Below are 23,417 nucleotides of genomic sequence, written 5' to 3' on the forward strand. Positions count from 1 at the left end.
GCCTCCACCATAAAACCATGAAATGGTCAAAATAACTAATAACTAATCCAAGATGGCGCCGCGGATGGCTGCCTCGGTCTGTTGGAGCGCATTGTTTTGCCTTGTTTTACCTGACAAACTCTCACTGACCCCCCCCCAGAACACAAACACAAGCTATACGTTATATTAACGTACATCACCCCTGTCCCCACTGCGTTACATTAACGCACTCACCCCCTACTGGACACTTTATCTGGACACTTTACTTTATTCTGGTCACTGCACTGTTGTTATTTATCTTATCTTATTTTTATTTTTATTCTTATTCTTATTTTAGCTTTTATATTCTACTTATTTGTTATCAAACAATAGCACCTTCAGACCACAGCAAATTCCTTGTAATGTATGTTACTTGGCAATAAACAGTTTCTGATTCTGATTCTGATTCTGAAAATCTGTAATTGAATACTTGAAAACCTCCTGTTTGGAGCAGGAAAATCAAATGGTGTTGACTGTTGATGGTCTTGAATCTTTTACCATTTTCATCTGGTCCAACTTTGTGTTCCAACTATGAGCAACTCTGAGGAAAACAGATCAGAGACCTGAGAAAGTTGGATTTATTTAAACTTTAAAAAGTGTGATGAATGTTTCATTGGTAAACGAATGCAATTAGAGAATGAAATTGCTGAATGAAAGTTGTTGTTTTTAATTGTGGTTCCTATGAACTAGTACTAGTAACCATAAGTAGAGCTGCATCTAATGATTATTTGTCAATTTATATTTACAATTAATCAATTAATTGATTACCCTATAAAGGTCAAAAAATAGTTCAAGATGTCAATACAATTTCCCAGAGTCCAAGGAGATGTCTTTACATTGTTTGTTGTTCAATACACAATGATGTAAAACAAAAATAAGCAGCAAATCCTCACATTTGAGAAGGTGGAGCCAGCAAATGTTTGGCATTTTTCCTTCATCAACGACTAAGACAAGTGATGGATTATTAAAATCTAACTTTCCCTCTCCCACCAGTCACATCAACGAGGACAAGAGGAAGACTGAAGGCCAGAAGCAGATCTTTGATGTTGTTTATGAAGTTGATGGCTGTCCTGTAAGTTTGAGGATTGCTGTTGTTTGCATGTCTGTTATGTAGACCAAGTTCTATAATTATAACAAAACAAACTGTAATATGAAGACATAATTCAGAATCAACTAATAACTACTCGTTATTTTCTCCATAACCTTCCAGTCTACTCACCAATATTTTACCATTATCCTATTTGATCCCATGTATGCCTGTTTTTGTCACTCTCACTCTCTTTGTCTGTCTGTTTCTGTCTGTCTCCACATCTTCTTCTTACTTTCTGTGCTTTGTCTTCTCTGTAGGCCAACCTGCTGTCCTCCCATCGCAGTCTGGTTTACCGAGTAGAAACAATTGCCCTGGGAGACCAGCCATGTGACCGTGGAGAACATGTCACACTCTTCCTCTTCAATGACTGCCTTGAAGTGAGAATGCACACGAACACATACACTTTTGACCATTTTACACAGAAGACAATCACACCTAATTTACCTGTTTTATCATAGTCTAATCTGACGTTTTGCCTATAGCCCTGACCCGAGACTTTTTCTTTTACTTCTTTTAGCTTATTAGCTAATTATTAGCTGTGTTAACACTAAATCCACTTTTCTGAGTTATTGAATTACACGTACCATCACTTTATTACACTATCTAAATCCTGGTCCTATTTTATAGTGTTAGAGTGTAGGATACAGAGAGATGGTAGATCGTGTTCAGAGACTGTCAAACTCAAATAAAGCTTTCTAAATATTTTGAAGACAGGCCAATTCCAATTTAATTGGCTTTTTTGGCATGTTGTTTTGGATCAAACATGTTACCAAAGCAAAAAGTCACTCATAAACAAAATAATATCAATAGTAATTAATAAAATGAAATAAAAGAAAAGAGATATTAGCAATCTAACATTGAAATATGTCTTGCTTTGTGATCAGCAAAAAAAGGCTTATGGGTAAGGATAGGGTAAAATTGATTGAAATTAGCTACTTTGGCTCTGATGTCCCACCCACAGCACTATCTGATTGGTTACATCAGCAGCGACACCTCCTAATGAACATGTATGTGTGGATTTCTGACAGTTTTCCACGTAGTCCTGTATGTATATTGAATGAATGTTGTTTTAGAGTGGTTAGCCCCACCACTCCCCTCCGTCATCACTAATCATTGATTAACTCTTGCATTCATTGCATCATCACTCCCACCCTCTTCACTCACACTGCCTAAATAACAGTGACCTATGATGTAGCATGCTATTTTATCCTCTCCCCCCATCGCTCTCTTCCTCCCTCCTTCCCTCTTTTGTCTTTCGCAGCAGCTAATTAATGTGGCATTAATGAGTTGCATCATTTACATCTATGAAGGCCTCATTGATTTATTGCCAAGTAACCAATAGCAGCTTCACCCACACACTGGAAAATGCACCCACACTCGATTCTAAATCGCAAGCAACACACACACACACACACACACACACACACACACACAGGATGTTATTTGGAAGTTGCCTGTCTTCACATTTACCTCCAAAGTTGCTGTCTCATTTTGTGCATGTGTTTGGGTGTGTGTCTCTGCAGATTGCAAGGAAGCGACACAAGGCGATCAATACGTTTAAGAGTCCACTGGGACAGACGAGACCTCCGCCTCCGCTCAAACACATTGCACTGATGCCGCTGTCCCAGATTCGAAGAGTGCTGGACCTGCAGGACACAGAGGGTAACACAGGGACAACATTTGAGGGTGTTTTATGTTCCCTTCTCAACCTGCACTCCATTGTAATACCTGAAAGCTCCATTTATTTGAACAAAGTTGATTGCAGAAGCTGTTTCCCAGTATGTTCAAAAATCATTTCATCCCACAGCAAGCATTGATGTTACTAATGTCACTTTGGCAATTTCTTATAACTAGCAAAGTCACTGGATTTGTCTAACTCAGACTGCTGAAGCCTCATAGAAGAGTCAAATGTTAGTACTATTCTTTGTCTAGGCAGAAGACTGTACATTAGAGATGTACATACTGTATGTTTGAAACTAACTAAAAACGGCACTAAAGGCTGCTGAAAAGGGAAACCAGATTACTGTCAAGCCCTGTATCAGGATCCCACATTTCAGGATGCGGTATGAGACGCTGGCAGGAATAAGTGAAGGAGGCCGGAAAGCAAGTGTTTCTTACTTAGTGTGGTGTTTCCTTTATTTTGTCTACGCCTGTGGTTTCATGTGAAAACACATTGTTCAGAGACAAATGCTGTCTTTACACAGGAACAGTAATGACTGATGTTTATGGAGTTTGGACGAAGCACTAAAGTTTATTTGTCTTCTGTATTTTTCTTTCTTCCACCACTTCTCTCTGCTCTTACAGTTCCATCTGTTTCTCTTCTTTTTCTCCCCATCCAGCACTCCTCCGCAATCATTCTCATCTCTTCATCTCAATATCATCTCTGGCTGATTTTCCTCCTCCCCTCCTTTTTGTCACTGTTCATTATTCTCCCTCTCTCACTCTATCGCTGACTGACCATCTCTTTGCTTCCTCCCGTCAGAGTGTGTGAATGCTTTCGCCTTGGTGGTTCGCCCTCCAACTGAACAGGAGAACTTGTTGTTCAGCTTCCAACTGACCGGAGAAGAAACAGTTAAAAGCGTCTGGCTGCGAACACTTTGCCGCCATGTCGCCAACACCATCTGCAGGGCCGATGCGGTGAGTAGCCTCACACTCACACGCGCACACTTGCGCAAATAAAAGAAAGTAGGTAGTTTGACAGATTGGCAGGAAGGGAAGGAGGCTGTGTTAGCTCTGTCAACAGCAGTTTATACAGAAAGAACCTTTTTCTCTCCAAAAACAAATTGGTCCAGTCTTAGTCTCGTCACCATCCTGAAGCCCCAGGAAAAAGTGCTGTACTGCTTGTAACAGAAAACCTTCCACTGTCCATTTCAAATACAGAATACAAAACTTAACTACTTTTCAGATGCTTAGTTAAACAGAGCATATTCATTAATATACACTGAACTCGGGAAACAAAGGAACTGACTTTGCCATGCAGAATTAAGAGTGCTAAATGTGAATTTGCCCACGTCCTGGAAGGTCGGAGTATTAGCAGTTATCAGGTTAGTCCTGTCGTAAATTGGCCAATTGTCACTTCCACTTCCATTAGTGTCCACTCTGAGGTCTGTTTAATGACCCAGATGTCATCTGAAGACAGGGTGTTTGAGGCGAAGTTAATCCTTGAGTCATGACAGAGCCTCTTTTCATGACCCACGGGCCATATGGACAACTTCAGGGTAGGTTCATTTCTTTCTCAATGAAAGCGGTAGAATTGGACTCAATTCTTTTATGAAAGATTTAAAATTATTCATCATCATCATCATCCGCTACAAATGTGTGTGTTCATCGTAATATAGGAACATGTCATCCAGTGCACCCATTGAAGAGTTTTTGGACAACAACCGAGCTCTAGGCCACAGAGAAATACGGGCTACACGGGAAATACTTGTTAACTTTATCCTTTAATGGTTTATGAAGAAAATTACTTGTTATTGGCTGATTAATCATTATTGGACCCACTGGAAGATGTGGTGGTGAGGCTGTCTGCTGTATTTAGCAGAGCAAGCAGCAGTGGGCGATGTTGGCCTCTGGTCTGCCTGCCGCCTCACAGCTGCATTCCTAATTCTGTTTTCACTGGGTCAGCGCTGCAGTGTGAATACCAAAGAAATTGAGTCCTGCTTGATAACAAGCCCACTGCAGGGGGAGGGGGGAGCGAGAAGTAAAGACTGTGTGTGTGTGTATATTCTACTTCACATCCCCTCTTGCAACTAATTTAACAGCAAAGCATAATGCATGTATTGGTATTGATTACATGACTTACACACCTCAGGTCAGGACTGATAATAAGTCTGAGGCTGTATTTTTTCTTTGTGTGTGTTGTAACCAGGAGGACCTGATTCAGTGTACAGACCCAGACTCACTACAGGTCAGCACCAAGGACATGGACAGCACCCTGAGCAAAGCCTCCAGGGCCATTAAGAAGACCTCTAAAAAGGTGAAGGCAAAATAATCAGTTTCTCATCATTAACCTTCCCAACTGCACCTTTTCCAGGGGTGGGTCATTATAACATACATGTTGAGCAGCCAATCGTTGTTCAGACTAGGGCTATCCCCTAAACATTGATGATTCGAATATAAGTTGAGAAGCCCTCGCGTCAACTCTCATTCTGTCAGTCGAACCACTGCCCTTTTTTTCAGCTGTGTCATTGTGCATAGAGTAACACAGAATGACTGCATGTAAGGATATTTACGGGTCTTGTTTCTGTTTGCTGCTTTGACGCTCACAACTCCGGTGCTGAAAGCAGGAAAGTTGGGTAAAACTACTTTAGGCACAACCTCCTCTGCTGCCGTCCAGTGCGATAGACTCTTCAACTAACAGAGCTGTCAGCAGCCACGCAGGAGAGACGCATCGACCTGAAGTGCTGACTCTGAGTCGACCCAAATGTCGTCATTCGGGTACAGCCCTAGGTCAGACTGCCACGACTTTATAAATTGTAGTCCAGGTAAAGCAAACTGTTTCATGCTGAATTACACGGACGCATGAATGAAATTACGCACAAGACATCTAGTGCAGACGTTTCCCTTTGATGTAATTGTGCAGACATAAAGCAATGTGCTGGGATTGAAATCTGCCTTAGATGTTTCTTAGCTGCTCTTTCCAGTTTATCTGGCGAGGGCAGCTGAAGGATTTGAATATTTAACAGAACAGAAGCATGATATAGCCTAAAGGGATCTTTCGAACATACGGATAAAGATATGTGACATTATCAAACAGTTTGTGAAAAAAGTGGTTTATCTGACTTTAAAGCTGCTTAAGAAGACATTTGAGGGAACAATTGAGAGCAGTGAAGGTTGAGAGGTTAAAGAAAGAGAAATCGGTAGAATGACAGCTGCTTCTTGCTGTTACGAAGTTATCTGCTTTTCCTGATTCACTTTAAAAAGCCACATATGGTCAACAGCTTTTATCTGTTCAAGAAATTGATTTGCATGTATTCATTGTATACATGACTACTTAAACAGATGAAATGGACAAAGGCACATAGTATTATCATATAATAGTACTACTACTGGCAAAATGTAAAATAAAAAACTAAAATTATAAAATATAAACCATGACTTATCAGATGCTGCTTTGGATGTTTTTGTATTGTTATTATTATTATTATTATTATTATTATTGTTTATTGTTTAATTGACCATGTTACCCTTTTAAGGAATCAAATATTATAATTTAACAAACTATACTCGATGAAAGCTTTGACATTTTTTGCTCTAACCATGTAGTGCCTGGTACAGATGGTTCTCTGCCAAAAGAGTACTGTAAGTGATGTGTTATTTGTAACATGTAAAAAACATGTCATTAGCCTCAGCAGTGATGGATACGAAGTGCAAACAGACAAAAGTAGAGTGCTATCGACAGAAAATCCAAGATGTTCAGTGCAAAAAACGTGGCACCTATGACAAAGACCCGCTTACAAAACACAAATGTATTGATTACTAACATTCTGTGTATGTGTGTGTGTGTGCTAGGTGACGAGGGCTTTTTCTTTCACAAAGACCCCGAAACGTGTGATCCAGAGGGCGTTCATGGCCAACAATACTCCGGACGAGAAAAGCCAGAGGCTGAGTTGTGAAAACCGCATCGGCAGCAGCTCCACGCTCGCTGTAAGTCTTGAGCTGTACTGATGGTATAGCTACACTGAGTTAAAGTGTTATTTCTTATTTCTTTTATTTATCAGTTTGTTTTGGTCAGAACCCGACTAAAACACAAATGTAAAAGGACATGATGCTCTCTCCCATATTCAAGTTCTTAGAGATTGAAAGACCAATATCTGGTTTGGTTTACTTACTTCATAATCACTACCTTTTAATTATCAAGTTAAGTTTACTGAATTTCCAAAAGTGTGTACAATGTGTCTGCTTTGTCTCACGTCACAATTAATACTGGGTGGCTGTTGGCGGTCTATCTGTCCATCTGTTCCTCATCTCCTTTCTATTCTTTCCATCTCTTTCTCCTTTTGCGGAGAACCTGTTAATTGATCTCTCCATCAATCCATGATGGAACAGCTTTCATTCAGTGTCGTTTTGATCTGACTCCATGAAAAAGCAGGAAAGGGGCTTCTGCTCTTAAATGTGCTGGGACTTTTTATGCTCTTTTGTAGGAATGCGTTATATTGGCAATTTCCTTACTTATTTTCCTACACTTTTTGTGTTATGGCCAGTGTTTGGTTAATTTGATACTAATAATACTTTTTCATTAACAACTGGCTGTTAAGTAGAGGAGGAAGGCAGTTCTTAAGAAGTGAGGAAAAAGTCAAATTCCAACATAATTCACACCATTTACACACTTATAAATAAATGATAATATATCACTCAGCTAACTTATCACCTTGTTTCCAATGATGCAAGGATGTAAATGCTGTGTTTGGCAGCTGTATTGCAAAATAATTGAAGGATAAATATTAAGACTTATTTTGCAGTAGATTCTTTTGTAGACTTTTTGCCCATATTAGATGCAAACCATATTCCCACAATGTCCCCAGTTGGATTCTGGCCAGGAAACTTTGCATGGCAAAAAAAACCTTTTAAACAACCTACGCATGCACAAGACAGACATGCATGTAGACCGTATGTCTATCAGTGTAGTATAAACAGGACCACACGCATGTCTATGTCCACGTCCATTTTGGAGTGCAATTCATCAGTTTCATCACCTGTTTGCATACACTGTAAATAGTAATATACTTCTGTCTGCTCCACCAGCCTTTAGACCAGGAAAATATTCTCTGGCAAAGAAGATTCATTCTTCTTACGCACAACCATTACACATGGCTGTGGCTATTATTGCGCCCATAGTCTCATTAATTCATCAAAAGTGCCTCTGAACCATAATTAGCTGTGATTTTGTGTTAATTATTATCCTCAATTGTCAGTAATTAATCAGTGATTTAGTTAAAGTGCTTATATCTAAAGAAACTTGACACCTCCAAGGATAAATAAAAAGACTAATACAATTGAGGACACAAAAGTTATTGACTGAGTTTAGAAATGCACTGTTTATTAGCATATTATTGATTGCTGTGTAGAATGCAAAGATCATACACAAGTAGTGAAATTTGCTAACAACTAATCAATTCCATCTCTCACTAAATTAATTTATAAAAGGATTAATTCATCATTGGTGGAAGCAGATTGTGTTTTGTCCCCTTTTTTTTGCCTCTTGAACCTTTTTAATACAAATAGAGCAGGAAAGGGACCTTTAGTGGAGCTGCTGATACAAACTTGGCCACAGAGAACCAGGATATAAAATACTCCATACTTACTCTGGAGGAGGAAGGATGTACTGTTTTGTTTCTGCCTCTTTTTCATTTCTTCATACAGAGACAAAAGCAGGCTTCTCATTTCAAGCCGGAAACTGTTGCTTTTGCCAGCTGAAATGACATCTGTCAGAAGCAGATTATATCACCTGTAGCTAGCAAGCTAATTAAGCTAAAGCTTTCAGCTGTCTCATTTTAAAATGAGAACCCTGTAAACCTGTGTCTTAAATACACTCATTGATGGCTATAGACATGTATCCCCACCAGTTGATGATCCATGTAGAGGATAACAAGTTCGGCTAGGGTTGTTGGAGTGTAAACTCTCTTGAATCCAAGCAGGACAGAGCCTACACTCACAGGGTACCATCCAGGACCGGCTGCCACACAGTGGGGAAATGCTACACTGTGCTAGCAGTGAACACGGCTTTTTATTTGTTTTGGGGATTTTTTTCTGTAACCCCACAAAATAATGTTGTATGAAATGCCCCTGGCTGTGATTGGACAATATCTGTTTGGGAGAGGGGTCACAGTCAACAGTCACTTGCTAATTGAAACAAGACACTTTGAATTTGATTATCAGAGCTTTCTTTTAAACCTGTGTTTAACAATTTAACATCATAGGCTGTTGTGCATTGTGTATTTAAAACTACAGTATTGGTCTGTGATTTTAAATTTCCCCCTACAGATGTTTCTCCCCTAATCTGCCTGAAAACTTTCTGTCTTACTTTATGTAATATACATTCTCTCCCTGTCCTTCTATGCCGTTCCAGATGAAGACAAGTGTTTCTGTCGTTTGTCTTTCAGCATGTCTATTCTCTCCCTGTCTTGTCTTATTTTTCGTCATGATATGTAAATCCCTGCTCCATATGTGTCTCCCTTCTGTTATGTACTCTAGATGTCTCGCTCTGCCTCCACGTTCAGTTTGAGTGATTCTGCCAAGAGCAGTGCCGTGGTGCAGCGCTCTAACTCTCTGGACCATCCTCCTGTCAGAGCCAGGGTCCCTGTCTGTATGCGTACCCCCTGCAGCCCAACCCCAAACCCTCCCCATAGCCCCAGCCCCAACACTGCCCCTGAGTTCAGCCAAACCCTCTGCCCTAGCACCCGAGAACGCAAGTCAACCCTTCATGCTCCATTATCGACCCAACCAGCACAACCTCCTTCAGGCCTCTACACTCTCCAACAGTCCACCTCTTCAACTCGTCCCACCTCCACTTCCATTCCAGCTGTCCGAAACTCCACTCAGCTCAACTCCAAAAACTCCCAGCCAAAATCTAGCCTGCATGTGTCCAGACACCTACCCTCTGTATGCTTCCAGCCAAGGTCCTCGGCTCCTCAGCCTGTTAATGTCAAAGGCAGGACCTTTCCCGAGTCATACGGGGATCCCCTTGTCCCCTTGGACCCGCGCAAGTCTGTCCTGGCCAGTCCTCGCAGGGAGACTCTGCTCTAAACCATCACTAAGCTCAGTCCTGGAGTCTGACGTGAGCAAACATTATTGTGATCTATAATTTCAAATTAATCCTTATTACCTGTCGGCCTTTTAACATCCAAACACTGCCGGTGCATTTCTAGTCCCAAATCAACTCCTTAGAAGCTGAGAGCCTACGACAAAGATAGATGAGATTAACAAGGGTCTTCTCTACAGCTGAACTCTGAACTCCAGTGATTAAGAGGCTGTTAGAAATATGTAAGTAGTGTGGGTGAAATGCTTCCCTCCCCACTTGAGATTGGCATAAGGCAAAGGGCAGAAGTTTTAAGGGTTGATTTGGAATAGCTCTGTTCCTATGAATCACCTGGGTTAGTAACTGGTGGTAGTGGTGGTTGGGAATATTCACTAGGTGACTGCTTTTAATAGTGAGCTCTATACAAAAGGGTATAATGGAGCTGGGCTGGGGTAGAGCGGGCACATACGAGTTTGTCCAGGTGGAAGCCTCCTCAGTCACATATAGAATATTTTAATGTTTTAGTTTAGTACGGGCAGGTCTATGAACATTATATCATTGAATCATGAACAGATCTTCAATCTAAACAGTTCCTTCATAAAGAACCTGAGGTAATAATTTAAGTGTGGAGTTGAAGAATATATCAAGAGTAAAAATGAAATTGTCAAGGCATTTTGAATGCTATGCTCTTTGTGTGTTAAAATGTCAAGGTATTCCTGCGAGCCAGACTGACTTCTCTTCTTCCTGTTGTCTGTTCTACATTTTAACCACTTGGCTGATGGCTGTCTCATATTCACCATAGCCATTTAACCAGTTCCCAATTGTGTGAACACTGTTCTCCCCGCCTGAAAGGCATTCATGCTTAAGAAATGGCATTTGACATAACAGAATGACAGTGTCATCTATATGGAGATCATTGAACCATTTCACAATGCTTTTTACTTGCAAACTGCCAAAGAAAACAACAGTCAAGGAATTGCCCATTTCACTCCTATCTTGCATATCAATTTGATTTTAAGAATTCAAATGTGTGTGGTCAAAACATACTGAGGTTTGTTAGTGGGGTAGTCATTTGCTAATCTATCCCTGTTTCTCATTAGAATACACTGAAACAAATTCACACCAAATAAATATACATAAACTCACTCTACAAATGGGTAAATTAGTAAATAATACCATTTGTGAATGCATCCAAGGCGCTTCGAGATCTGGTCGCTCAGACCGCATTCTGAGGTGGTCTGGAATATGACCACATTCTTTTAGCAGTGTGTATGCAAATGCATCCTGGGCCACGGTGAAGGACCGCCTATTCAACAGACCTCCGGTGTAAGCGGACATGCGTACTCGCTCATTAAAAACACACAAAACGGTCTATGTCCTCCGGCTGCTCGGCCTCAACTCTCTCCGATTTACAAAGTAGCTATGAAAAATACATATTATATATTATAATATTTTCTCCATAAAATATGATCCAGTTTCACCCAAATCAGTGAATAGTAAACAAAAAAAAAAAAAAACAGGTTTGATGGCCTTTTTTTTATCTCCCAGCTGGTCCAGTTTGCAACCCGCACCACATCTGCAAAGCTCAGTATCAGAACCGACCCATTACCTCAAATGATCTGTAAATCAAGTCAGGACCGGACCTGACCCATCATCAAATAGGCTCAGCGCTGCGGCTGCTGGGCAACGCAGGCAAAACCTTGGGGCAAGGTTATATATATATATATATATATATATATATATGTATAATATTATAAAACCAAAGATCAATAAAACTTGGTGATACTGACAGATTATGAAAACAGGACCACTCTCCATGTTTTCAATGGATAATGTTCACTTGCGTTTCCACCTGCTCAGACCAACTCGTTGCAGAGGCGCACACTCAGACCTCAGCTGGCACAGCGTGGATGCCTTTCTTCATATTTAAAGCTTCCAACGCAGCATGTAACTGACTTTGGGGTTTTTCTAAACGCTTGTTGTGGACCACTTTTTTTAACTTTCTTTTATGTTGGATAAATAAGGACTGATGTTTAGAGGTCTTTAAATACATAAATGCTTCTTTTCGATTTTCAGAGGAAGTCCAGAGCTGCAGAGTTTAAATATATTAAATAGCTTTTATATACATATATATATATATATATGGTTTGCTGCACCATAACTGGCCGCACCAATTTAAATAAAAACACAGTATATTGTGTGATTGAAACAAGTAAACGTAAGTGCCCCCTTGCTAATACCATGGTAGTGATGCTATTACTGGCTGAGTAAACTGCGGCGACTGTACCTTCCTTCTCACATGGTTTCGCACTGCTGTCCTCCTGCAGTCTGTCATAGACAGGTGAAACTGGTGAAGCTCCTTCAGGTTTGATGTACAGCCCAGGGAGCTGGTAAAAGGCTGCTGTGCCAGTGTTGTGATCAGCCCCTCTTAATTCCCTCCAATAAAAACCAAATCTGGGTTAACTTCAGTGTTGAGAGTGAGAATACCTCTGCATGACACTGGCATGGAAGGGGGGGACAAACTGTTGATGTGTGTGTTTGAGTGCGTGTTTTGTCTGCACGTCAGATGGAGACATTTCCATGCACTCTCGCTCAAAACAAGTGCTCATTAGCATGCAGGCTTAGTTATGGCAGGTGTGTAATGCGGGGCAAATAGGTTTGATTGTGACCAGCACTGCCCTTGACCTGGCCTTCCTCTCCAGTGAAAGCAGCCTATTAATCTGCTCATTCATTCGGCCCTTATCATCCTCTGTTTCTGAAGCCCTCTAGCACCACTTACTAACATGTAATCAAGGCCGCCATTCACTAGTTACTGTTCAGCTGACACAAACAGAGGGCAGGAGAAAGACGGTGCCTCTGCCAAAATACTCGCAGAAAGGTGTGTGTGTGTGTGTGTGTGTGTGTGTGTGCGCGTGCGTGCGTGTGTGTGTGTGTGTGTAAAAGCCAGGTGGAAAGCTACCGACGTGTGATTGTGTTTGCAAAGGTTGCCTGTCTCGATTATTGCAGTGCCAAGGTTTGGCTTGAAGGCAGAGAGATGGTAGTAACAGTGTTTGTCTTTGTGCACAAAGTATGTAGAAAATGAGGCTGGAGCACATGAACCGTATGACCTTATCCTTCTCACACACACTTTTGACTACAAGCTAGACAGCTCACATGACAATATAATCTTGATCAGGCAAGTGCACACTGAAAGGCAGTTGGGATGCTGGTATCGAACTGAGTTGAATGGCTGAGTGAACACTAAACATACATTCACTCTTTCACAAATGCCTTCTTATTCCAAATAGGAATTCCTTGTCCTCCTGCTAACCACTTGTTCTACTTTGTTCAAGGTTATTAAAAGGATATTTCAGCTTAACTTTGACTAACCTGGATGTTTGTTTACACTTTCTGACCGTCTGACTGCTCATGTTACTTGCCACATTGGACTTTGTTATAGTGATGTCAAAGTGTTCCTGGATCTCAGCAAGTCATTTGGAGAGTCTAGCCTTATTATTACAGTTATGGAGAATACGTTTTGATTAACCAGAGTGATCCTTTAAGAGTATGTATAGGGTATTAACATTTTATCTTATCATCCCCCCCTCACATTTTTTTTTATTTGTCATTCTCTTTTATTTTTGCAGGCACACCATTCCCCCTCCATGGTCAATCTGCCTTCTATGTTTGAGAGGAAGTACCATACATTCAGTCGTTCGACCACCCACCTCTTCTGAGACGTTGCTGCTTGGGAGCACCAGCAGGGCCATCGTTTCACCTCCTGCCGCTATTGGCGAGATCTGACCGGACAGGTGTATGTGTTAAGTTGAAGCTACCTAGAAGCAAACTAACTATTTGTACTTTCCAAATCGAGAAGAAATGGCATTTAGCCATATTTTGAAAAATGCACTGAAGCCAAGGACATAGTTCAACCTGATATGTGGCAGTATCAGAATGTTGGAGTGCTTCCTGGTCAAGTAGGTTTGAAACAATTAACCAATTGTTTGTCAACCTGATGCCGACCATGTGATGTATTCACCTAAAACTTGTCTGTGTTGCTGAGAACTTGCAAGAAAAATATAATACCATTCTTGATCCTACATGGCAGTTTGGTGCATCTTTTTAAAACATGCATAAAGCTTCTGACTTTAAGACTCTGAGCTAACTGGAACGGTACTGTACCATAGAAGGGGCTGCAAGTGTGCGATTACCACAGGTTCTGGTAAGGTTTGCCTTACCCTTAAAAAATGAAGGATGCTCTGCTTTTTGTCTGCAATTGTTAACTGCCATAATTGATGTTTGTTAATGTACTTTACCAGACACGTATGTTTTTACAAGTTGCCTGTACAGCTTCCTGGCTGGTTACCATTGTTTGCATTGTTCAGTGAAGTGTTAACACTAACTACAGACCAAGTAAACGTCATGTCGGTCTTCTGGCTTAAATGGGGACTTCATGCTGTCCCCAAATGTCCCTGGATGCTAGTTTTATTCCACTGTGCTTTGGGAAAGTAAAATCACATTTCAGATGTTGAAGTATTTCTGGTTGGTACTAAGCTCTCTGTGTGTCTTGTAAAAGTTATAAGGTTGACCTCTCTCGCCTTTTTACTGTGTTGTGGTTTAATTAACTGAGAGACCCTTTACATTAACTGACATTTTCCGTTGTTTTATTGTAGTGGGGTAGAGTTTCACCCGATATAATATTACTTATTGTAATTAATTACCTTTCAGAATGTAAACGTATGATAGCTTCCAGCTTTTATAAAGCTTCTTTTTTAACATTTAAGAGATTTGAGAAGTATAAAAGCACTTATGCTCTTCCCTGTTCATCCACATTTTAAAAGATCTTTTTACTGTGTGTCTGTATATGTGTGTGTGTATGTTTAAGAAGGGATGCTGCATCCGTGTACATATTTATTCTTGAATACATTTTATACCCGTTTTCTTTTTCTTTTGCAATTTGTTTTTTCCACTTGTCTGTCGCTTCTCTAATGCTGTTTTCATTGACCTTCAATCATCTCCTGTTGTTTCAGCTCTGTATTAAATGCACTTAAACATGCAGCTGAAGATTTAAGCTTTTTTATTATGGATATTTGCAGAAAACCGTAACTGTCAGTCACGTTTTAATAGTTAGACCATAACTGAGTCGCAAAAAGTGCCTCATTAAATATGTTGAAGGGAGACTGGACAGGATTGGTGCAGCCTTGATAGTTATTAATGTTCATAAAGCTGAATTAGGGGTTAATTAAATACTGGAGAATATCTGAACTTTGAAAGCTAAAAGGAGTCAAAAGAAGTACAGTTGTTATTAAATAGGTTCTAAATTTCTGCACAGCGAGTTCACACACCTCCTGCACAGTCAGACCTTCGCTGAGTGTCCCCTTGCCCTTAGGATAACTATAATCACATTAGCTACCCCAGAGTCGGCAGACTTCCTTACACTGAGTCGAGGTGTGTTTTGAATGGTGAGCCTTTAAATTTGGCCACATTAGTATGTATGTCACGGCAGCTGGCTGGGAAGAGAGGTGCTCCTGTTTTGTCCTCTTCACATGTAACCTCTTCAAAGCATTAGAAGATAATCTGTGTCTCGTGGATAATGCGCGGGACGTGCCAGGCTGCCAGCCAGCGACTGGAGGTAGAGAGCCATGCAGGCCCGAGGCAAGGCGAGACTGGGGAATGGCCACAATGAAAAGGCATCTCTTCACGGAGGACACTGGCTCTTTTCATATTTGCCTTTGCCTTCACTTCAAAGTGCCTCTGACTGGCTGTTTAGGGGTGAAACGAAAAGGGAGACAGGCTAAAAGGAGGACGTAGGGGGGCTGCAACTGGAGTGGTAGGGGTCTGCTAACTCCAAGGTACCATCATGAAGAGGGACACAGTCACATGCAACCCAGGTAGAGACAACTATAATTAATACACAGCACTGTCGTACGAAATACTGTAATTGAGAAATATGTCTTCTTGCAAATACTCTGCTGCTCTGTGCATGAATATGAAAGACATACATTTCCCCTCTACGAACGGATTACACAGAGGAGACACAACCAGAAAGAGAGAGAGCAGGTTTGACATTGAAAGTCCTCTGTGGAAAATGAGGGTGTGGAGATTGGACCTATCTCATGTAAAGGAGTTCTCTACTGTGAGAGAAGTTTTCATTTTCAGTGAAAGTTTCTCTTATTTAACCATGACCCAAAACTTAGCTTAACTTTAAGCAAATCTTGGGGTTAGGGGTTATGAAACACTCTCGATGCGCTTTAACCATTGTCTTTTCCGATACTCCTTTTCATACTAAATCAAAAAATGTTCAAATCTTACACATAGTGGCTTTAATTTACAAGATCAAGTAATTCTATTTGTCATATAACACAACTGTGATGCCAGCATTGTAACAGCCATCTCTTCCCTATTTACCTTTTCAAACAGTACCCCTGTGGACTGACACGTGTGGTAAATCAGTCAGTTTGTGTGGTGAAAGAGAGTATTGCACTTACAATCAGGTAATCATGTGGTCTACTGAAGGTGAATTTGTCATCCTCATTCTAGTGTGCACTTAGGCACAGAGGTGCTTTGAGTTGACAGATTTTTCTGTATCTTTTTATCTTTGAAACTATAAGCTATGTTTTGCAAAACATTCTACATCTCAAACAATTCTTGCAAAACTCATAAAACTCTTGAAAAATTGTGTTTTTGTGTCAATACACACAAACCATCATTTGAATTAGCATGACGAGCCAACTACGCACTGATAGTGTACATGAAAAACACTTGTGGCTTTTGCTTTTTCGGTGTGCAGAGCACAGCAGTATATATCAGCAATAAATGAATAATAAAGCCATACATGTAGTAAATATACATGCACACAGGTAACCAAACATGTATGGATGTGTACTCCGAACAAAACACACTATCAACACAAATAAGGGGAGCAGAAAAACAGCATAATTATCTTTTACACGTGTCTGTGTGGAAAGGCAACAGGCAAATGTAGAGGCCGATGTTTTTTTTTTTTAGAAATGTGTAATTAAATTGTGAGTAATTGAGTGTGAAGCAGAGAACATTCATTTTGTCACACTTGGTAAATGCATCAGCTACAAGTGTTCATGGTTTCAGAGATAATACTTCAAAAATCACTGTTAATGTTTAAGCATTCAGGAAAACACTGTAATACAACTGTCAGCAAGCTATTATGCTCACAATGAAGAAGCTAAGATATATTAAAATATTGTGCAGGTATAATGTTTACCATGTTCACCATCTTGGTTTTATGTAGTCATAGGAGAATAAAATCTGTAGAAAAAAGAATACATCTGTAGAGGAATTAGAAAATGAATGTGGAAAGGGGAATAAAAAATATGTAAATATAAATACAAATAAAATAAAAAATAATTGTAAGCATTTTCATTTGTCACATTTATTTGTTCATTTATTTCTGTATTTATTATTTATATATTTTTTAAATATACTGTATATTTATTCATTGCATATAAATTGCTTATTTTTTTCTGCATTTTCTTTTCAATTTATTTAATTTTATATCATGCCATTTATTTCTTTTTATCCCTTTATTTTTCCCTCATTGCTTTTGCTATTCCTTGAAGGGCCAAGCTGTCAATTGGGATATTTTGGCTTCATTTTTGTACAGTGGGAGGAAGCAGAGATGCGTCGTCCATCTTTATATACAATCTATAAGAGCAGGGAGGTCCCAGAACAGAGCCATGCTGCCAAATGTAACCTACTGCAGATGGAGATAGAAGTTTTCTTTGACTAAAGTGGTCCAGTATTGGCAGTTCTGAGCTAAACTTTCTATCAGGACGCAGGGTTCTATTTCAGTATATAATAAGGTCAGCCAATATTACAGGCATAACAGTAAAATATTAAACTAGACTGTCACTATCAGTCAACTGCTGGTTGTGATTGGCAGCACAATCATGGCCTTCCTCCTCCCTCTACCAACCATGCAGGTAGGAGGTCTGTTAGGCACTAAGAGATGAAGAAGTCCTTTAAAAGAAGAGACACCAGCACTGAGTAGGAAACTGGCTTTCATAAGAAAGATGGCTCAGTGCCAGTTTAACTAAATTATATTTTACATTTTATTTTCAATACATGTAATGCATTCATTCTACGGTTGAATGAAAACTGTATGTAATAATACAGTCCACAGTCAGTTCTACGAGAAAGAGAGTATGCAACCAACTCTGACTACCAAGAGGATTACAGCTTGCTGTTTTGTCAGAAACAGTAAAGCTAAAGTAAAATGAATCTGCATGTAAACATTGAATACTCTTGTCTCTAAACCTGAGATATGTGTATCCAGTTGAATCTTCTGGCCAATTGAATTACAAATACAGGTCCCTACACACCAGCTAGAACAGGTTTAGTTTCCAGCTTGTGATGAACCTTTAATTGGTGCTTCATTAGGAGGATTCCAACAATAACTCCTCAACACACCTGTCCTCAACTGTGAAGTATTGTCACAACAAAGTCTCTAAATCAAATAATGGATTTCTCGTGGTAGCAGCTGCCTGCACTGCACTTTATTTTTCCTCTTCTCCATCGATGGGCTTCTTGTTCTTTAACAGTTTCATCACTGCATTGAATCTTCTGTGACGAGCTGACAAAGATAACACAGGACCAGCTACTGGGCTTTCACAGGAAGACAAGGAGACAGACGTTTGCAAATGATGATGTCCCAAATAAAATGAAATGGCTGTCTGGCACCGGGGGCATCCAGCTACCTTAAACAGGTGACAAACACCATCAACGTCTCGCTAAACTGAGTGTTTACTCACTACAGAGGACATCAAAGGCAGAGAGAAGCTAAGATTATTTACACGTTTTATCGTAGTAGTGATAGGACAAGGGCATTCAGTTCAATTCTCAGTTCACTTTTCTTCACTTTATACCGTGACTATACATGTGTACATACAGAATCTTGGTTGTTCTGACATGTTCTTCATGATAAGCTCAGTACTCAAACACAATACATCCCTTTCCGTATCTCAATGGATTCCTCTTTCAAGTTTGCTGCAAACAGGCCAAAATGAATTACCACCAAATGGAAATTTCTCTGGAACACATGTAGCTCTGTTTGAACGGATGCTTCATGTACGTGACATTCATTTCTGCACAAACATATTTGTCGAGACCAATAACTCTGAAGGAGGAGATGAAGAATGCAGAAAGAGATGTTTTCCCCTTGAGGTGACACTGTGAACGCAGAGCTAACCATATGTCTCTTTACATACGCTGGCTGTGCCAGGTGAATACAGCACATGCTGTGCAAGCTTAAATGCTGGCTGGGTTTTTAAGCCGCGTGCTGTGTGATTTCAATGAGCGTCTTTTGAGAAATTAGTTAAATCCACAGGGGATCTCTGCCCTTGGAAACGAGAACAGCTAACTAGAGTTGATTATAATGAACCCATTTGATTTGACCCATAGTATTTTTGGTATCGCTTTACAACAGTGATTCCCAACCTTTTTCTTAATGGACTCCTATTTTACCATTGTATATACACAGACAACCCCCACCACCCCTTAGTGCATAAGGTGAGGTAAAGGGTAGCACAGTGAAATGTAAGGAAGACAAAACATCACACTGGCAGGGAGGTGTACAGGACAAATGGGCTTTTATTTGTACCAAAAAAAATAAAATGAAACAAAGAAAAACACGGAGGTAAAACGTTGTATTCTTTACACAGCTCAAAACAGTTCTGGTGCTGCTATTCACAAAAAAAAAAACCCCAACTAGTCACGTATATGGCACAAGAGCCCGCCTTTCCAGTTCAAACTGGCCAATCAGATCAGACCTCTAGAATGGAGAGTTGACAACAAATACACATTGTCTTCTTAACTTGCTCATACCAACAAGGCCTCAGTTCGTTCTTCAACATAAATACTGTACATTCAAAAGAAAGAAATCATTTGTACATCATTCAGTATTTATCTAAATTAGCTGTCATTTCATCACACATCCAGGAGGTTCTCAAATCTGAGAACCTGCTTACTCATTCACCACATAAAAAGGCTACTGTGGAGGCAAAGGAGGCCTAACCCTCAAACTCTTTATTTACAATTCTTTATATTTGTCAGTTGATATTGGAACTATACATCAAACAAAGAAAACAACGAAAACTGTGTGTGTTATGGATAATGTCCACTGGGGTCCACTGCTTCCTCACTCCAACATTCCCATTAAAAGACTTCAACTAACAAAACACAGGAAGGCTTTTATTGTGAAGTAGTCACAGTAAACACGATGTATTTGTCATCAGAGCCATGGGAAGAGGCTTAAGTTGGGGGTCCTGTGGTGAGAGGGGCATATTTTGCGTGTACATGCTTGAGTTGGGGGTAATAAAACATAGGCTACTATAATATGAATCAAAGCTATACCAGTCTTGCAACTACCAGGCCCCGTTGCACACAGCGTACAAGAACAGATCCAAATACACACAATATTTTAACAGCGCAAATATATTACATTACATTACATTATTTAAACCTCTGGCTCTGTGACACACACACACACACACACACACACACACACACACATATGATCGTCAGCAAATTCAGTGAAGCCAGGAGAAAAAAGGTATGCCGATCTTGCAACTCCAGGTCCCCAGCGGACACACAATATTTTAAACGGTCCAAAAGCCCAATTTGCACAGCACCCAACAACAAACCAAATACATTATTTGTAGCAAGAATATCAGTATGATATTACTGTTTAATGATAATGTTAAACTGCTCACACTGCGATAAACGCTTTACCTTGAGCTGGGTGATCCAGTTATATTATGCTCAGGGGTTGAGGAGGTAACATACGTTCGACCATGATTATTTTAATTGTTAATTATTCAGTATTGCTGATGAACAAAATGCCACTAAACTAATATGACTTTCCCTCCTTTGTGTTTCTGAACATAGAACGTGGACTAAAACAGTGATCTGAATGATCAAATGCAGCTTCCCCAAGGTTACACCCTTGACGTCCATCCCAGAATGCACTTCACTGCCTGCAGCCCTTCTCTTGATAGAAGCATGAAGCTGATGCAAGAGGCAGGCTGCAGCATCAGAAGACGGGACCGTCAACCTGATCAAGTTTACAGAGACTCCAGACGAGCTTAAAGGAAGACTGGAGTGACACAGAGCAAGTGTGTGTGTGTGTGTGTGTGTGTGTGTGTGTGTGTGTGTTTACGTATGTGTGTACACGTGAGGTGCATTGTGCTGTCAGCCCAGGAGTGATAGGACTCCTTCGTCTGGTGTGTGTTTGCTTTCATGATGATTAATTCATTAACATTCAGTGCAAGGGCTGACACACACACACACACACACACACACACACACACACACACACACACACACACACACGTCTCCTTTCTCTCCCTCCACACACACAAAGTGTTTTACTGTTCCACCTGAATCTGTAGACAAACACACCAACCTGTTTTCCTTTACATTTTCTCTGCAACACACACACACAGAATCTTTTTCTCCCTTTTCCACACGCTCTGCTTTTCAGCTCCGGCGGGGAAGTGTGAAAAGGTCAGCGCTCTCAGGAAGTGGCACTGCTAATGATGAAAGTGGAGAGGCAGCAGATGAATTGACCTGCCATTGGCCCCAGATGAGCTCTAACGGATGGGATGTCTGCTTCTCATTTTGCTGTTTGCCTGTTCGCTGTAAAGCACAGAATGTTTTTATGCTGTGAATGTAAATATGACTCTCTGGATATTTAGACCAATATATCAGACCGATATTGTGCTTTTATCATCAACACCTGAGGGCTAAAACCCAGCTAGTGGCTGTCAGAAGATTAAGTACGTATTACATTTTCTTTATCAATAAATGTAAAGCTTGTCCTTAGGGTGGGGATACAGGAAATGACATGAGGTCATCAAAATCAAAAGGGTTCATCTTTTTGTCCTGAGGGTAGTGTGATAGGAAAGCCTATGAAGTGTTCACAATGGAAAGGGTTCATCAAGGGAAGAATGGATGTGCATTAGATTTAGCTTTAAGGTCAAGATGTCACCAAAATCAGTATCCAGCCTCGAGGGAACAAGAATGTTTACAGCAAATTTAATGGAAATTGAGCCATTAGCACGGACCAAAGTGTTGGTTATAGGATAGTTTCACATTTTTTCATGCACCCATATGTTCATTGCTACAGTTTTTGGTTGCTCCTTTTTGTTCCACTGACAGTGTTTCTGCGCTACAGTGGAGGAATAATAACACAAGGAGGGAATTTAACACTAAAAACTTTCACTGGATCTAAGCATGGCAGGAAAAGAGGTAGAAGGTCCAAATATCACAACTTGAATCTGCTTCTGTAAAATAACGCTTTTTTTTTTAGAACAAATCAAGATGAAAAACAAATATTACAAACTCTGCAGACTGAGGTTAATACTGTAGGCCATGGTTGCAGCTCTGGGTCCTAAGTGTTGCAGCTCTTGACCAAGAAACTTTTTATGAGCAACAAGTTAAAATTGCTCTGGATCACATTTGGGGGTTCTGTTTTTTTACCCACATATAATTGTATGCCTTAATATACCATATGTGTATTGCAGACAGGAGGAAAACCAACCCAGTGTGATGAACAGGCGGTAAAGCGATAGATTCACTATTTCATACAGTAGCATTTTAGAAAACAAATTATAACGTGCAAATTGCAAACTACTTAAACAGTTTGATCTTAAAACATCACTACAAAATGACACTTTGAAAACGTCTGTAGTTTTACCTTTACCTCGTTAAGTGACCCTAAAATCCTCAAAATAACTTGCCCTGCCCTGCCCCCTCTTGCTGTGGGACACAGTCAGCATTTTAATCAGAATTTCAATAATGGATTTTCCAAAGAAGAGAGAATTTGTTTTTTTATAAAAGACACTGAGATTTGGTAATGGTTTAATTCAACCAATTACTCTTTATTTATATTTTATAATCTCCCTTTTGCCTCTCAAAAATAGAGGAGGAACAACCTCCTCTGCCTCTATGGACCAGAGTCCTCTGCTGTATTGATTTTGATTTTCCCACAATATAATTGGAAACTTATTGTACCTTTATTGATTTCGTTTTTCTCACAGGCGCCAAGAACCTCACAGAAGATGATTCACACATGAAAAAGTCCACAAAAAAGTCAAGATCTTTTTGAGAAGTGAAGAATTATACAACAAGCGGTGTTTAATAGAGATGTGGTCGAAACATCTACCAAGCGCGCTTTCATTGAAGCAGTGTTTAGGACAGTACCGCATTTTGGAGGTCAGACCTGTCAAACTTTGATGAGAAGTGTTGCATATAACTCTCTAACACGAGACAAAAGAATCTCAGGTCCACTTAGTCTGTTGTTCTGGAGCGTCCGGTTGTATCACATGGTCTTCATCGGCAGATTAAGTGAACTGTAGATGTTCAAACTTTCCATTATCCTGACCGCCTCTAAGACTTGTCTTGAATTAAAGGTTTAATGTATGCTAATCCATATTGCTATGAATTATGGCTAATCATAATCCAGATTGGGCTCTCTGGAAGTCTGCAGAAGGCAAGGTCATAGGTTTGGTTTTCATTTTGGTTGGATATTTTCTGTCTGTGTATGTATGCACAGACTCT

The 23,417-nt window shown here is 40.1% G+C and overlaps 1 protein-coding gene across 2 annotated transcripts in view; it reads left to right on the top strand.

The window, feature by feature from the left end:
• The window catches only part of ect2 (epithelial cell transforming 2), a 34,454-nt gene extending 20,893 nt beyond the window's left edge, over positions 1 to 13,561 (top strand). Inside the window, exons 19-25 of one of the 2 annotated variants that reach the window (XM_070909102.1) lie at positions 1,012 to 1,090; positions 1,366 to 1,485; positions 2,632 to 2,770; positions 3,591 to 3,745; positions 4,977 to 5,084; positions 6,620 to 6,754; positions 13,472 to 13,561. In XM_070909102.1, the coding sequence (XP_070765203.1) occupies positions 1,012 to 1,090; positions 1,366 to 1,485; positions 2,632 to 2,770; positions 3,591 to 3,745; positions 4,977 to 5,084; positions 6,620 to 6,754; positions 13,472 to 13,561 (826 nt within the window). Of the gene's footprint in view, positions 1 to 1,011; positions 1,091 to 1,365; positions 1,486 to 2,631; positions 2,771 to 3,590; positions 3,746 to 4,976; positions 5,085 to 6,619; positions 6,755 to 9,301; positions 9,854 to 13,471 lie in introns of those variants that run through there. The other variant, XM_070909100.1, reaches the window with a different exon arrangement.
• Positions 13,562 to 23,417: the final 9,856 nt, after the last annotated feature.

Source organism: Enoplosus armatus, chromosome 7 (assembly GCF_043641665.1).
Source record: "Enoplosus armatus isolate fEnoArm2 chromosome 7, fEnoArm2.hap1, whole genome shotgun sequence".
NCBI classification, from domain to species: Eukaryota; Metazoa; Chordata; class Actinopteri; order Centrarchiformes; family Enoplosidae; genus Enoplosus; species Enoplosus armatus.